Genomic DNA, 16,880 nt, shown 5'->3' with positions numbered 1-16,880 from the left:
GTGTGTCCGAGCCTAAGGAACCTCTCCTTAATATTGCTTCCAGCTCTTAAATTAAGAACATGCTTTGGGAGATTCAGTTAAAAATATGCGGGAGTTTTTTTTTTTTGTCGTTCTTCTGTTTTTAGAAATAAAATGGAAGTGCGTGTTTGTGCGTGTGTGTGTGTGTGTGTGTGTGTGTGTGTAAGAAGTTAAATTAAGCAAAACACCGAAAAACAAAATCAAACAAAACTTAAGACTCCATAATTTGGATCTTACCTTCTCTAAACACACATATTTGACAATAATGGAAAATAAATAGTCAAGTTTGGGAGAAAGCAAAATAATCGTAAAAGAATATAAATGTACAAACATACCTATCCATAAAATCCATGTGGTATTTGCATGAACATGTACACATATAAAATATTACATAAAATAGGAAAAATTTAAAAACAGTAGAAATTCATTGTTTGTTTCTTTCAGATCCCCTCCCATACATCTGTATATTATAAAACATAATATCACATGTCTGTCTAGGATCATCGGAGTCTTACGTTGTATGTTTCACAACAGCACTACTGTAAATGTGGCAGATGTCATAAACGAAAAGGAAACATAAATTCTCTTTTTATGGATAAATTCTTATACATCTGCATTCAAGAAAATTTGGTCACATCCACTATGATAAAATTATAATAAATGTTTGCTTAATTTGGGGGGGGATTACATGTGGAAGGTTACAAAAGAAATAACACAGCAGTTACTAAGATGAGCTGAATGTTTCTGTGGCAAGGCAATGTGACCTACACTGAAATAAATGTGAATGCTAAGTAAGGTTTTCAGCCTTTCAAGAAAATCACAATCTATCACTCACTATTACTCTGAAAGTTACTTGTCTCAGATATACTCTAAAGCTTAGACTGCATTATATTCACTAATATAGGTGGATTCCACTTGGAAATAAATGGTACCAGGTTCATATTTAGCATTCATAAAAATATAAGTCATCATCATGAATCAAAATCTCAACAAATAATTATTGAACCTCTCTACTATGTCACAGGCATATAAAATTGAATTTTAAGATTAAAACATTAATAAAAAGTAATTGAGGTCCCTAAAACTCTCCAAAAGATAGAATATAAAATGGAGAAGAAAGCAAAGATGCTGTGAGATCATTAGCTTCCTATCAGGCAGGAAAATAAAAGCAGAAGAAGCTCTGGAGTCAGACTCAACTGAATTCTAATCCTACTTGTACAGTTAGTACCTGCGGAATCTTAGACAAGTTGCTAGAAAACTGGGATGATAAAGCTGCAGGGATTAAATTATATAGTTCAGGAGAAGCACCCAACATATCCCTTGCATGCTAGTAGATGATCAATAAATAACAAGATTATTCATTAACAGTGTTATTAGTAATATCAACTGCAAAATGTTAACTCTGTTACTATTTTAAAAAATTTGGTAAAGAACCTATTACTATAGTTAGCCTATGAAAAATTCGTGATAAATGCTTGCTGAATGAACAGTCACTGAATGAAGTCCGAACTGTGTGGAGATAGGCAACAAGGGTCAGACAAGGTCAAAGCACTTCTATCTGTCTCAGTTCTTCTGAGAAGGATTTCCTAAGAAATAATTTTTATCCCTGCCTCTTTTTCTGCCTTTGTGATTGTCTGACTACTTTAATAGCAACGTAATTTTTCCCCTGATCTCTAGCGCCATTGCCAGAGAAAGATCTGCTTCTCCATTCTGTAATTAAATAAGACAGTATTATTATGTTCTAAATTTCTGCTTGTTATGATTCCAAGAGACTCAGGTCAGGTTGGTAGAACAAATAATTGTTAGGTGCTTGGGCAGTAAACCAGGCTCAGGACCGTGGTTCTGGGGTGAGAATAGATTCCCCAGGTTTCCCTTAGTCTCCATTCCCCCTTAACCTAGCAGGCTGGTCCTCACTTTCTGCCATCATGGCTAATATTCCTGAGTTCTCCATGGCCACTAACACTCATTAGGTCTTCATTTGCTATAAATCCAGGCACCGTGGTGAAATCAATGTGGAAGACACCTTGAGCGACTGGTCCTGGACCTCAGTCCTTGCTTTGTTCTGCCATTACCAAGTCACGTGACACAGGACATGTTTTAACTAGATCTCGGTTTTCCCCTTGGTCAATGGGGACAAAAAGTGAGTCATTAAGAGCACAGGATTTGTAGTCAGAAACGTGTGGCTTCACGACTTGGCTTTCTTATGTTAAGAACATTGTAACTTTGTGCAAATTACTTAACTGCTTTCTATACCTCAGTTCCTTAGTTTATAAAATGACAAAAGTAATAACATCATACGTTGATAAGGGTCCATGAAACAACATCTCTAACATACTTATCAGAGCATAAAACACGTAGTGTCTCATAGTATCTTCCTCCTCCACCTGCTCCTCCTTCTCTTCTCATTATTATTACTATTATTGTAATATTAAGCAGTGTCTTCCATGTCTGCAATTGTAATCCGCTATACAAGAACCTTAGCTTGTTTACAGTACAGTATGGAAGTCAGGAATAGATAGTAATGAGCTAGAAAACGAAACAGAAAGTACGATTCAGATCTAAAGGAAGTCAGAGTAGACAGGAACTATCAAATGTAAACTAGAAAAACAAAGCAGATGTCATATAAAGGTACAAGGGTTAATACTAAATAAAGACACCAATTGGGATACTAGAACACTTAGACAGCAATTTAGTGGCTATGCATTTAAGTGAAGATGAGTTACATGAGTGGGAACCGCTTTCTATATCGGAGGCATTCTCCTCAATACATGCAAACAAATTTTAGCCTACAATTTCAAAAATGCACTGTACCATATTTCATGAAAGTTGAGTCTAAGTCTATAAATAAGACACACACTGCTTGCCCTTTTAAGTTTTTTGTGGAAAATAAAAATTCAACTCAAACTCAAAAATTCCAGTTCACGGCACATAGGACAGGCCACATTAAACTATGGTATTCCATGAAACTAGTTTGAGAGTTTGAAATCTGACTTATCTGATAAGAAGCAACCCAAAGGGACAGTGAACACAAACAAAACTAGACAGATTCTGCGGATGCTCACTATCCAAGAACGGTGCTGACAAATACACCCTTACCCTTATTTCTGTGAATTTGTTTTACAGAAATCTGAGAATTCTATTCTTTAAAAATTATGACCTGAATATAAAAGGAATAAAAGTCAGATATTGTCAGTGCAAAGGAATAGTAAAAACAAAACTAATAACCAAAAAAATGCTTCTTATCCCTGATCTAACGTTTTTCTAACTCAGTACCTCAGAGGTTGCCAAGTCAGTGGAAAGAAGATAAATTACAACAGATGGAAAAACACGAAGCAACAGAAATCAGCAGGTTATGATAAATCTATAATGTGTCTTGTTCATAGGGGGAGAAATCTACAAATTTGGCAAAGCGCAAAAAGGGAAAAAAATATTAACCTCGCCATTTCAAAATTGGCTTTCAAAAATTATTTTTTCTAGAAAATGCAATGCTTTGTCGCTAAATTTGGTTTCCTTTTATACAATCAAAATCAAATAAATAAGAATCAGGAGTATTAAAATCAAAAGTGGAAATGTGTCTTGATTTCCTCTAAATCTGGAATTATTATATTCCTTTTTCCTTCTAAGTGTAGCACTCTAAACTAGATCTTTCTGTTCCTATCCTTCCTCTAATTGTATGTGTTCACATATTTTCATTTCACTAAGGATTTCTGGGTCCCTGATATCTGTTTCAAAGCCAGTGTCTAAATGTTGTGCAGAGGGCTGTGGACGTTAATGACAGTTATGATACAATCAACACTGCAGTTTGTGATCAGCAAGGTGAGGAATAAAGTACCATGCAACTTAGATAGAAAACATGTGACCTGCTGGTGGTTCTCAGCAAGCTCAATGTCTGACATCTTATATCATGAATCCAGGGGCACTTGGGTCAAATCTAACTGCCATGCTAGATGGGTAATAGCTATCTTCTAGGATACCAGTGACAGCGACAGATAGACATTTTAGCTGTCACTTACACACCTCCAACAGAAAATAAACACAGCAACATTTTATTGGGAATAACACCACAAAACTATAAAGATTTTTAAATGCCGTCCCAAATAAAATGCAACAACAAAAAAATTTACAGCCAAAAGGAAGCCCAAAAGAAGATGACAGCCTCAGTAGAACCCTTCAACACTTATTTTTCTGCATGAACATGTGTTACTTTAAATTATTTTATACCATCTCTTAAGTCAAAATGCAAAACTGTAAGGATCAGGAAAAAATCAGACAGGAGATAGCCAGCAGTACAGATTCCACCATAAACCATGACAGCTACACTGAAATAAATTGGTTATAATGGGTCCTTAGGGGCTGGGCAGAGGGCAAACAAACTTGACACATTGTCTGTTCCCTGACAATGGTCTCTACATTTCATCAAAAGAAGAGCATCTTAAGATTTACAAACTATGTTCTCTACAATTTTTATATTCATTTATACTATATAAATATTGTAAGGCAGTGTTCTCCATGTATACATAATTTTAAAGTTATTATACAGTTAGAAAATAACATACTATTTTTCTAATTTATAATGAAGTTAAAAAGAAATGATTAATCTATTTAATACTCTTCTTAGTATGAAAACACAGTGCAGTTCCTAAAGATTGTTGTGTCATCTGTATCAAAACAGATTGTACTCATACTCAAAAGCATCTCTGATCTGCTGTCTGTTGCAATGAGTCTGTTTTAACTTATACTTTATATTTTTAACTTACACTTTATATTTAATAGTATAGTAGCAAAATAAACTTAAAAAAAGAGAATAATCAGCTTACCCTTTATTATCATAAATCTGCAAGTTGCCTCTAACAAACATATTTCAAACCTAGAAACTCACTTGATTTAAAAAGTAACATTTTGATAAGTAACAGAAATATTATTTAGTAACATGCCCATCATTTCTATTTACTTTCTTACTTTCAAATTTTATCACCTTATTTTTTGAAGTTTCATTTCAAGTTTCATCGCTTTATTTTTTATTTTATATTGAAGTATAGTTGCTTACAATATTATATTGGCTTCAGGTGTACAATACAGTGATTTGATATTTTTACAGATTATGCACCATACAAAGCTATTATATTATTATTGACTATATTCCCCTGCTGTACATTACATCCCTGTGACTTATATAACTGGTAGTTTGTATTGCTTAATCTCCTTCACCTTTTTGTCCATTCCCCACCCCTAACCCTCTGGCCACCACTTGTTTGTTAATAATGTCATTTTTTTTCCCTACAAGAGCTGATAACTTTTGACCATGTGAAACACAGACTTGAATATGAACCTGAATAATTGCTGTTTCCCTGTAACTTGTTGCAGAGGAGAACGTAAGCTGTTTGAGAGTTGACATCCAAACATCTGCAAGAATTGTGACTTTCAAACCCAACCAGCCTTCAATAAATATCACAGGCTGTTAAATTTAACAGCATTGAGACCCACCTCAGGCTCAGGGTCAGCACTTGCTCCTTGGACTTCAGTAGATCCCCGACTTTAAAACTGGCATAGCCCAGAAAGCTTCGCTGAAAATAAGAAAGAATGGTTTCCATTAACTTCTGAGGTTCTCAGTATTTTGTGTCACAGCAATCACACAAAACTAGTCTTCAGAAGAGTGAAATGTTAAATCTATTAGCCTGACAAATATTTCATTGACAGAAATACAAGAATCAGTAATAGATATCCACTTCATGGGGCGAGGTTGAGGGATGCAAATGCATCCTTCTCATTAAAACCAGAGATGAATAGCCAGGAAAATAACAAAATGTCTAACACAGAAGCCAGAACTTTTCCATGAACACATTTTCTCCCCACATGAAAACTGAGATAAAAGAAAAGATGACAGACATTTAATATTTACCCATGCCGTCCTTGTTCTTATTAGAATTCTTCAAGTCATGGGCAGCAACAACTTTGTATTCCAGATATGAGCAAATCTGTTAGTTGGAGCTATTTTTATGTGGGATTCTGTGCAAGTTATAAATAGAAATGCTACAGTTCTCCCCCATCACAGCAATGTTTAAAAGTATTTGTTTCCTTTGTTATTTCTATACTAGCATGGGACAATTTCACTCCAACACACAAAAAAGAATGGTACTTATTCAATTACATTTTCTAAAATTGCTTTTTTAACCTATCATACTGGGTGTTGACTATCTATGAACATATCTATCTTCTATACTCTCTGACTCATAAAGAATAAAACACTAAATTGGTTTTTCTTTTCCAGGATAAAAATCTTTCACCTCTTTTTAATATTCCTGGCTGCTTGTGATTTAAAAGTCACAATCTTATGGTATACCATAAATAAGATGTCTCATTCTCCTTTCAAGATCAAGATGTAAACATGAAAATATCAGTATCAAACCCATACCATTGCTGCCTAACACACTGTAATACTTTACAAGAAGTCTACACTACATCTTCCAGAACATTCTCTCTTCATATGTCTGTTGCCAGCCTGCCCTAGAATGAGATGCTGGACTTAAGTCAACTGGTTCTTTTCAGAGGAAAGTGCGCAGTGATTCCATATGTAAGAGGCTGCATCTACACAAAGTGATCCTTGAGCATAGAGAAGACAAGCTTCAGGTCAGAATTTTTCTCCTTCTTTTCAAAGTTCTAACTTAGAAGAACTGGTTCAAAAGTCTTAAAGGCAAACATTTGAAATACAACTCGGTTGTAGGTTGGAGATGCCTATATGTTAGTAATGATAAAACCTAATTAATTCACTTGAAACTCGAAGAAGTGGTTTAGATACCAAGTCACCAAATTGGGGATCACAGAAGACTAAATTATTAGGTGAAGAATGTTATGTGAAAACAGAAGATTTGTGGAAACAAGCTGTGATGACATGAGTGCTGAGAGTGAATCAAGGCAGAGAAGAATTCCAAGAGCTGTATGAACAAAGCCAAAATTTAGGGTGACTTTTCAGTAAGGGGCAGAGAGTGTCTAGGAGAGACCCAGCTGAACAAAAGCACTTATGCCACCTCAGCAGATAACCTACTAGGACGTCGCTGTATAAAAGGGCCCCCTGCTCCACACTGCTCGTCTCCATTCCTTATCCTGTTGTATGTTTTCTATTGTCACTTAAATATTATGTATTTAATTGCTTATTCTGTCCTCCCCTCAAAATAAAAATTGAGATTTGAAGATCCACAACGAGCTTTGTTTTCTGTGTGTGATAAATAGTGACTGACAATAAATGAATGAATGAATGGCATAGACACTAGCTTTCAAGTAATTTATACTATGAGATATAAAAGAAATACTCCTTCTGCAGATATTTATAAAGCATTATAATTCACTGAACTGTGGGAAATCAAAACAATTTTTCAGCTTGCGGATTGTATACCATGGTAGTGAATTTCACTTTAGCATTTTGTATTTTAAAGAGATGTCTTGCTTATTACTCTTTCACAGGTAATTAGGCTTATTAATTTAAATTCTACCCCTCACTCAGTATCCTCATTTGAAGAAAATGCTCAACCCATCAGAAATGTCACGGTGCCCCCAAATTTCAAGTTATTTCTTCTCCTTGTCTTTTGAGATTTGTGAAGGAAGGGATGGTTTTAGAATTAAGAAAACAAACTGCACATGCCATGAATGTTAGTGTGGTCTTTTCAGCAACAGAAGCAGCAGATGTCCCAGACGGGAATGTAGCAACGAGAGACAGGTGGAGGGGCTATTTTCAGATATGCATCCCAGACACACCAGCAGGCACAGCTGCAAGTAGTCTGTGACTACAAGTCATTGAATGTCTTTCCTGCCCACCAGGCCGGGAGCTCCTGTGGAAGCAGGACCTTGGCTCGTCCATCTTCTAGCTCAGCCCATTGTCCAGAACAGAGAGGCTGCATGCTACACCCACTGCTGCACTGTGAGTGTTTGCAGTGTGCCAGAAAGGATGCCTGTGAGTCAACCTTTTCCATCACAACTGTCAGCCACGTGCTTAATCTCAAAGGATATTATCCTTTGAGAGAGAGCTTACAGAAATCATACAATCCATTATAAATCAACTTAGGTAATGGCATTATGAAAGGGTGTCAAACCAGAGGAAGTGTTATTTATTCTAAAAACATTTTTTTAATTTATTCTAAAAATAACTGTACATTAGGATAACATGTTGCATAAAATGCATTTAATAAAATCCCTCAGTTTAAAGACATTACCTAATTGTTTCACATTGCAATACCGAACAATGGACTTGCCTATACTCTTACTTTCTAGCAGGTTTTTATGTGTTTGCTTCACCTCAGTATAAATAAAACTAGGATCCTCCACACCCCTGAAAGTGGAAAACACATCATTCATTTACATGAATATTCATTGGACTCCTGGTCAAAGAATGAATTAGAGAGAAAACAGTCTTCTCTATTATGAAACCTGAATTCCCATGGAGGGAAAATAGCACACAATGCTAATGCAAAAGAATAACTTAATATAGAGTTATTTTATCTTTACTGTCACTTTAATCATAATCATAGAATTCAAGAAAATTATTTCAAAAAATCTGTTTATATTCCAAATATAACTCAGGGAACAATGTTTTCATCTCTCCTTCGGTATTGTTTCTAAAATTCTCATCTTTAAGGTTTTAAACTGGGAGCTCCAATATCAGGGGAGAATTTAAAAACAAAGAAGGAGAAAAAAATTAAAGTGTCACTAGAGTTGGAGATCTGAAGGGTAGTTCTAAATCCATGATTATGTCCAAAAATGGAAATCTGGGCAATTAAATCACTTCTCCCAGCCCCCAGGCTGGCTGTACACTGATGGGCACTGTCAAGCTCCGTTTGTCTGTCTTCTCTCTCACAAATCTGGGACTTGGACAAGTTACTCCACCATACTAGGCCTTAGTTTCTGGATGAAAAAGTTGCATATGATAACTGTATCTTTCTCATACTTATTGTTATGAGAATTAAAGTAATACAGGCAAAGCACTTAGTACATTGCTGGGAAAATAGGAAGCACTGCATAAATATTAGCTTGCATAGTGCTTAAGGAAAATATGCCCAGAAGTCAGATGACTTAAATATAAGTCCATTTCAAATACTTTTTGGAAAAGACAGAGTATTTTTTTTAAAAAGCCTATGAGAAATTCCTATTATAAAAAAGAAAAATGTACGTTTAAAAATAAAAGTTAGATTCAGGGAAATATAAACGAGAATAAATTCTAGTGAAAAAAAAGATATGAAAGTTATGTGGTCCTTTATGTCTCTAGAAGACAGTGCTGGTTTTTGAGGGTAAATGAAGATATCCGTAATACTCTGACATATTCTCATAAAACTATACACTGGAACTGTGGTGTAGGTTTTAAAAGGTCTTTGAAAACCAGAAGTTTATATTGTGAGGCAGGCTGATACACAGCATCTCCTGCACATAACTTACAGGATGGGCCCTTTTTCATACTTTTGTACAGGTGCTTTTTCTTCCCTCTCTACCCTAACAGACATGGTTGTGTGGTTTCCCATTCTATAACAAGGGACAGAGGGTACATGAACTATATGTGCTGAAAAAATACATCACAAAGAAAAAAGAACTGAGAGAATATCTATTACAACTTGATGAACAGTCCAAAGAACACATTAAAATGCAGTTTAGGGCAAAGTCATATATTATAAAATTACATCTTTACTATGGATATACCTCACAAGGTCTCAGAGCACAGATTGGTATCTGCTTGACTAAGTCATCAACAAAGGTGTGGTTTCATCTAATAGATGCTGCTGAAGAATGCAAAGAAATGTATGGAACATATTTGAAAGATTTATAATAAAAAAATTTAGTTCATTTTTTAAATTGGAGTACTCAGTGGCTAGAGTCCGTGGCACATTGTAATGGCAGAGCTATTACCTGCTCTATGTTCTTGGCCAAGAATTTAAATTCTCAAGAATTTTTTTCAGTGTCCAAAAAAATATTTTGGAGGAGTGATGAGATGTATATTAATCAGCTCAAGGTATGACAATTTTTCTCTATCCAGAATATCATGTGCTCTGAGTGTGTTAGACAAGCCAAGGCATGCTGACTTGTTCTTATTTAGACTCATTCTTATCATGCTTGAGATTCAGTTTGGTAATATAATTGCCATTTTGTTGATTTCTGATGTGTCATAAAATGTACTCGATTCTTACCATGTTATTGCAATTATTTTTAGACACCCCCTCCCTTTTTATTCTGGTGGTTCTAAAAAAATATAAGATGGTTGGCAAACCAAAATCATGGTATGCTTCCTAATGCATTCAATACATATGTCATGATTTGCTAATTTCCAGGCACAGAGCTAGGGCTATTAAAGTAAACAAAATATACATGATCTTTGCAATCATGGAGTTTAACACCTAGTAGGAGAGTGGAGACATTACTAATATATAATACCCATTCTGCCCAAGTTGCATTACTAATAGCATCTTGATTTGTTTAAATGGGAATTGTATCCTGATTCCCTTCTACCCAGGGACTCTGATCTTCTCAGTGATTATGTAAGTGATGAGACAGTTGGCCCTCTGTACCGTGGTATGCAGAACCACTGATATAAAGCCCACAGATATGCAAAGCCAACTGTAAGGGACTTGAGCATCCATGGATTTTGGTATCCGAGGAGGATCCTGGAACCAATCTCCTGAGGATATTGAGGAATGACTGTATACCAACTGAGTTTTCCTTTCCAGAATTGAAGGAACAGGATGAGTTGCTCAGAACCTTTTCAATTTGGAATGTGATACCTGGAGGTGTAATGGTCAGACTGTACAACACTTTAAGAAAGGAGAAGCAGGACAATGGACAGAGCCTGGCTGCTTTAAGTCATTTTGAGTAGCTGGAGACTTGGGCAATTTCCCCATGACTTTCCTTAACATGAGAAGAACAAGTCTGTTACCTACTCTTCATCGAGTTACTTGCTTCTGAATGCATTCCTAACTGATACAATAGGCATGTCGGAGAATGCCCATTGAGAAGTTTCTTTTGGTCCAGGAATTATAGATGAGAAGTTTCTTTTGGTCCAGGAATTATAGATGAGTCTTTGTCAAGGATGAGGACACAAGATAACAAATGTTCCACATTATAAGTTCAGAAAACCTCATCACAGTGCCTAAAAGGAGCCAGTTTAGAGAAACTGGCCTATTAGTAACCACAACACAGCCAGTTCATATAAAGGTAGTGTTTTAAGAGAGAGGTCAGAATTTGGGGAGGATACAATTTAGGAAATGAAGCAGATCTCTCTCTACATTACCCTCAGGAAGACATCTCTATCTCCAAGGCCAAAACCAAAGTCATGGGAATATGGACCCAAAACATGACTTATGAAGCTTGAAGGTGTCCAAACCATCTCTACCTCTGCTGTGTTGGGAACTGGTGATTGTGTCTCCTTTGAGAATCATTGATTATCTAGTACCCGATGCTGCTGGGGCTCATAGAAACGGTCAGAAGAGACATGGTTCATCCAGAACCAGATCCCCCATGATGGGAAAGTATACAATGGGAAGGGGCCTCCAAGGCCCCCAGAAATACCTATATTTGTGCTCACAGGAGGGCCAGCATTTCACCCTGCCACAAAGAGAACTCAGGCAGCATTATGCTGAGAAGCATCAAAACCAGCATAAAGGGCACCACACCTCATGGTGGGCAAGCACAGAAGGAACCTCCCCCCTTTCCTTTCTCCTGAGCAACTGAGCAATGAGAGGAGGAAAGGGGAGAATGTGTGAGAATGGGCCATTCCCCCTCCCCCCACCACAAGTTGCTAGAAGCACAGAGATGTCTACAGCCTGTAGTGGGAAATCGTGGAGGAGAGGGTGGAAGAGAATAATTTAAAACCAGAGAAGAGACTCAAGTTTTAAAATGAATAAGATGCATTCCATTCCAAGAACTTGAATGAGAGAAAAACTAGGGGGGAAATTCATACAATTAGGCCAAGATGTCCTTAAAATCTCAAGCAGGGGGCACTTAACACAGGGAACTTGTGGCAGTGAGCAGCTGGAGGAAAATAATTAAACCAGCACATCTTTCTTGAACCTCAAAAAATAAATGGGAATTTAAAAAAAAAAGATTAACTTATTAAGAGTTATAAATTTAATTTTTTTTGTGCCATTTGCAGCAACATGGATGGACTTGGAGGGCATTATGCTAAGTGAAATAAGTCAGACAAAGAAAGACAAATACTGTATGATATCACTTATATGTGAAATGTAAAAAAACACAACAAACTAGTGAATAAATCAGAAAAGAAGCAGACTCACAGATACAGTGAACAAACTAGTGGTTATCAGTGGGGAAAGGGAAGGGGGAGGAGCAAAATAGGGGTGGGGGAAAAGGGTTATTATGGGATTATATGAAATCATGTGTGTGAAACATTTGAAAATTGTAAAGCACTATGGATTTTTTTTTTTTAATTTAAAACAAGAGTTACAGGGCTTCCCTGGTGGCACAGTGGTTGAGAGTCCGCCTGCCGATGCAGGGGACGCGGGTTCATGCCCCGGTCCAGGAAGATCCCACATGCCGTGGAGCGGCTAGGCCCGTGAGCCATGGCCGCTGAGCCTGCACGTCCGGAGCCTGTGCTCCACAATGGGAGAGGCCACAACAGTGAGAGGCCCGCGTACCACAAAAAAAAAAAAAAAAAAAAAAAAAGAGTTAAATATTTCAGAAGGCCTTACATTATATGAAGGAACTGTAAAGGGTGTGAGGACAGCTTGCACTGGCGGTTCTAGTTTGAAGGAGGACGCCTGAGTGGTCGTAGGCAAAAGGCCTGTGACCCGAGTCCTGAGCTGGGAGAGAGCACCAGTGGGCAGCCAGGCAAGGAGACTGCATGTGTCCTGCAGGGAGAGAGGCCTGAGGCTGGGAGGACTCGCTGGTTCCTTGGGAGAAACTCTAGAAGCCCAGGTAGTCTTGGCACCAAGATTGGTGGTGGAAGTGAGAGCAGCACAAGAGGCTGAAGGGACTGGCAGGAAACAAAGCATGAAGCTTCATTTAAGTCAAAGAGAGTTATTCAGCCTGTTCCAGGAAGAAACTAGAAGGCTGCGTTCGGCATGAGAGAGCACGAAGTACCCTTTTCCTTCCCCTACGCTGAGAGATGCAGAGGTGGCTGACTCGCTTCTCAGCCAAGGCACGCTTTCTGGAGGGCTCCCTTGGCAGGTTGGGATGGCAGCTGTTGCCAATGAGGAAATGAATGCTACCTAGTACAGGGCTCCCCACACCCACTGGAAGAAGGTGGCCAACTGCCTGTAGGATTTCAGGGAATTTCAAATAGGCCTTTCAGTTGGCAGGGGCTCTTAGACTCAACTTACTTCTGGACTTTTTCCACCTTTCTGAATGCAAGATCCCAGGGACCAGCCTGCTGGGCTATTCTTCAGGAGCCTCCATTGCCTACTCTAAAGTTGTCTAAGCAAAATTACCTGTTACCCTCTTGCTCTCCCAACTTCTAAAAGCTTGAGATGCAATGGCTCAGATGCAGAAGGAAAACCTCAGCTGGATTTTCCAGCACTGGGCTGCAGTTCGGTGGCAGCTTCTGTTTCAACCTGCCCTACAGTGTTGAAGCGGCTGGACACAGAAAACATCACAGTCCCATGGCCAATCAGCCCTTCTGCGTCCTTGCGGAAGTGGTCGAGCTCACACCTGCAATTTCCCAGCCTCCTGTTGCTCCCAGAATGCTCGCTCCGAATCACATCTCAGTTACCTGCAGGGCAATTTCTAGACTCATCTCTAGCCAGCTGAACTAAATAAGAATTCACTAGAGGATGATTTTCAGGAGACAAGGAATGAAGTCCATGCAATTCTGCAAATATGTGACTGTGTCTCCTTGCACGGTCACACCCTATTAATTTAACTCAATTTTATTTGTCAGCTAGAAGGCAGGAGGCTAGAGAAAACCCACATGATTAGCTTAGAAGTGATGTGTGTGCCTTTTGGAAACAAAAGAAACACTTACCCCAACCTCTGGCGGGGGATCCTTATGTTCAGGGAGGACACTGGTTCTAACCTAGGGAGAAAAACAAACATTTTCTGTATGACTTTGGAGTAGAAACCAGTGCAGAAGCTTCACACAGTTGCTGTTTGAATTTTCCCTCATCTGGCGTCAATTCAGACTCTGTGGTTAATCATTACTGAAGGTACCTGTGTATGACATCCACTGTGGGCAACAACGATGCTATCCTTTTATAGTTCCTGAACTTCCTGAGGTTCTTAAGTAGACAGAGCTCATCCCATCACCCCTTGTCAAATATAGAGATATCTGGGCTTTAGGTGAATCACTTTTAATCTCCTTGAAAAGCAAAGCTCATTCAACATTCCAGGGAAAGGACAGAGTTGGCATAGAGATTGTCATTCCATGAATGCTTATAAATATTTATTCTCTTTTAGGATATCTCTCTCTCTTGAGAATACTGGGCCAAATTGTGATATACCAGCATCTAGATTCCTTTGAAAACTAATTCTCGATTGTGGGAGAGGATAATAGTGTAAAATAATTAGTCATTTGGGGAAGCTTTTCATATGTTTAAAAAGCATTCCAGGTGAAAAATCAACTCCTTAGATGATAAGTAGACATATTTCTACTTGATCCTTGACCCTGGCTGTACATTAGAGTTACCTGGGGACCTTTCAAACTACCTGTGCTCCTTCCTGTCCATGGATATTGACCCTAATGTATAGTTACGAGTCTATGATTCTCTATTTAAGAAAAAAGATGTTTCCAATAAAAAGAAGTCACAATTATCTTTCTCACTTAAGAAAAAGCTAGTAAAAGCAGGAAGAAAACATAAAACCTAAATCTAGTATATCTAAATTTGAAGTAAGGATGAGATAAACAAGTTAAATGAATACACAGAAACATACAAGAACACTGTGTTTAACTGGAGAGCAGAGGGCTGCGGGGAGGGATGGGAGAGAGGAACCCAGGAACATATAATGGATCAACATTTTAGGGGGTCATTTTAACAAAATCCCTTTGGAAGTGCAGCAAGGGCAATCATACTTCTTTGTTTCTTTATGACAGATCCAGCATTATCACTTGTACAATCTGTCAGTCATCATGACTCAAAACTGTTCACCATTATTTTGTCACACAGAATAATGACAGAAGAGATCCCAACAGAGTAAACAACACAATTTACAGAATATGCTCAGCTCAGGATTTCACGACAGAGAGCTCACTGTCTAAGAGCATTTCCAGGTTGGTAGCTGCATTAACGTTCTTTGGTCCAGAATGTTCAGAGGTACCCTTCAGTCTCATTATCTGGAAATCATTAGCTGGCCTCAAAGGATGAGGAAGCATGGAAACTATATATTAATACATAGCATGCTGTAATGGACCATATAGTGTGTGTGTGTACACACACAGACTATATAAATACAGTGTGTGTATAGACTATATACATAGCATGTGTATATACACACATATATACATATATACATATGTATACTAGAATAAATTATATACATAGTGAATAAATATTCACATACATGCAACTCATACACACATGTATATATGTGTATTTTATACATCATTTTAAGAAAATATTTGATATCCAAATATGACCCAAAAGGATATATAAATATAGTATATGTATATATACATATATAGACTATATACTTAGTGTGTGTATATACACACACACTATATACATATATACATATATATATATCAGAATGAACTACATATATAGGGAATATTCACATACATGCAACTAATACACACATGTATATACGTGTATATTTATATATCATCTTAAGAAAATATTTGACATCCAAATAATATTATGCAAAGGGATATATAAATACAGTATGTGTGTGCACATATATATACATATATGTATATATTTATATAGACTATACACATAGTGTGTATATATACATAACACTATATACATATATACATATATATACCAGAATGAACTATATATACAGTGAATAAATATTCACATACATGCAACTCATACACTAATGTATATGTGTGTATTTATATATCATTTTAAGAAAATATTTGACGTCCAAATAACACTATCCAAAGGGATATGCTTGAATTTAGAAATAAAGTGAAAGAAGTCTGAAACTGTTAAACATATGTAGGACTGCATATAGTGTGTGTGTGTGTGTGCGTGTGTGTGTAGACTATGCAACCTAATGTTGGACAAAGGTAGAATAATAGTGACAATTCCTGCAACACAGTCATTAAACTCCTAAATTTAAATAGATTTTATCAGTATAACATTTATTTCTTGAATGTTAAATAAATAGGAATAAATTATATAGAAAAAAAGCTTTTTAACACAAAGATGTATACTATGAAAAAGTCTAAAGATATTCACAGACTGGTTTGCCATTTCCAGTGTGTGCGTGTGTGTGTTTGTGTGTGAAGGGGAGAGAGAATGAATTTCACTTTACATAATAAAAGTATTTTTGAAAAGTACATCACATTTTATTAAATCATGGCATGTTTAAATCACTAGCAGAGCTCTTGATTTAGAGGAACTGAAAGACAAGATTATAAATCAATTTTAAATTGTATAAAGTCACATTTTTATAGGAAATGTTTGTTTAAATCAGCATGTATGTACAGTTCTAAAACCTTTATATTTAAGGTCAGTACTACTTATGTTTAGCATATAGGTTACATATCGATGATGATTTTCTTGCGTTATCATACCACCCTCTTCACAGTGAACACAAACTAGGTGGTAAACACTGGGTTTGCCAGTGAATAAGGTCCCATTCCTTCTCTTCGGGACTTCAGAGTCTGGTGGGCAGGACAAATGTATGAATAATCCAGGACAATGTCGTAAATCCTATAATGGAAATGGGAGCATTTTCCTGTTTGCATTCAGAGTGAAGAGTAACTAGTTCAG

The 16,880-nt window shown here is 37.1% G+C and overlaps 1 protein-coding gene across 7 annotated transcripts in view; it reads right to left on the bottom strand.

Moving 5' to 3' along the window:
- Window positions 1–16,880, bottom strand: part of INPP4B (inositol polyphosphate-4-phosphatase type II B) — a gene marked incomplete at both ends in the record, with an annotated part of 346,425 nt that overhangs the window by 229,042 nt on the left and 100,503 nt on the right. For 6 of the 7 annotated variants that reach the window (XM_079705832.1, XM_079705833.1, XM_079705837.1 and 3 more), the window contains 2 exons: window positions 5,503–5,582; window positions 13,967–14,017. In XM_079705832.1, the coding sequence (XP_079561958.1) occupies window positions 5,503–5,582; window positions 13,967–14,017 (131 nt within the window). The remainder of the gene's footprint in view (window positions 1–5,502; window positions 5,583–13,966; window positions 14,018–16,880) is intronic. The other variant, XM_079705834.1, reaches the window with a different exon arrangement.

Source organism: Hyperoodon ampullatus, assembly GCF_949752795.1.
Source record: "Hyperoodon ampullatus genome assembly, chromosome: 1".
Taxonomy (NCBI): domain Eukaryota; kingdom Metazoa; phylum Chordata; class Mammalia; order Artiodactyla; family Ziphiidae; genus Hyperoodon; species Hyperoodon ampullatus.
Note: the sequence above shows the minus strand (reverse complement) of the source record. Positions and strands in the feature narration are given on the sequence as shown.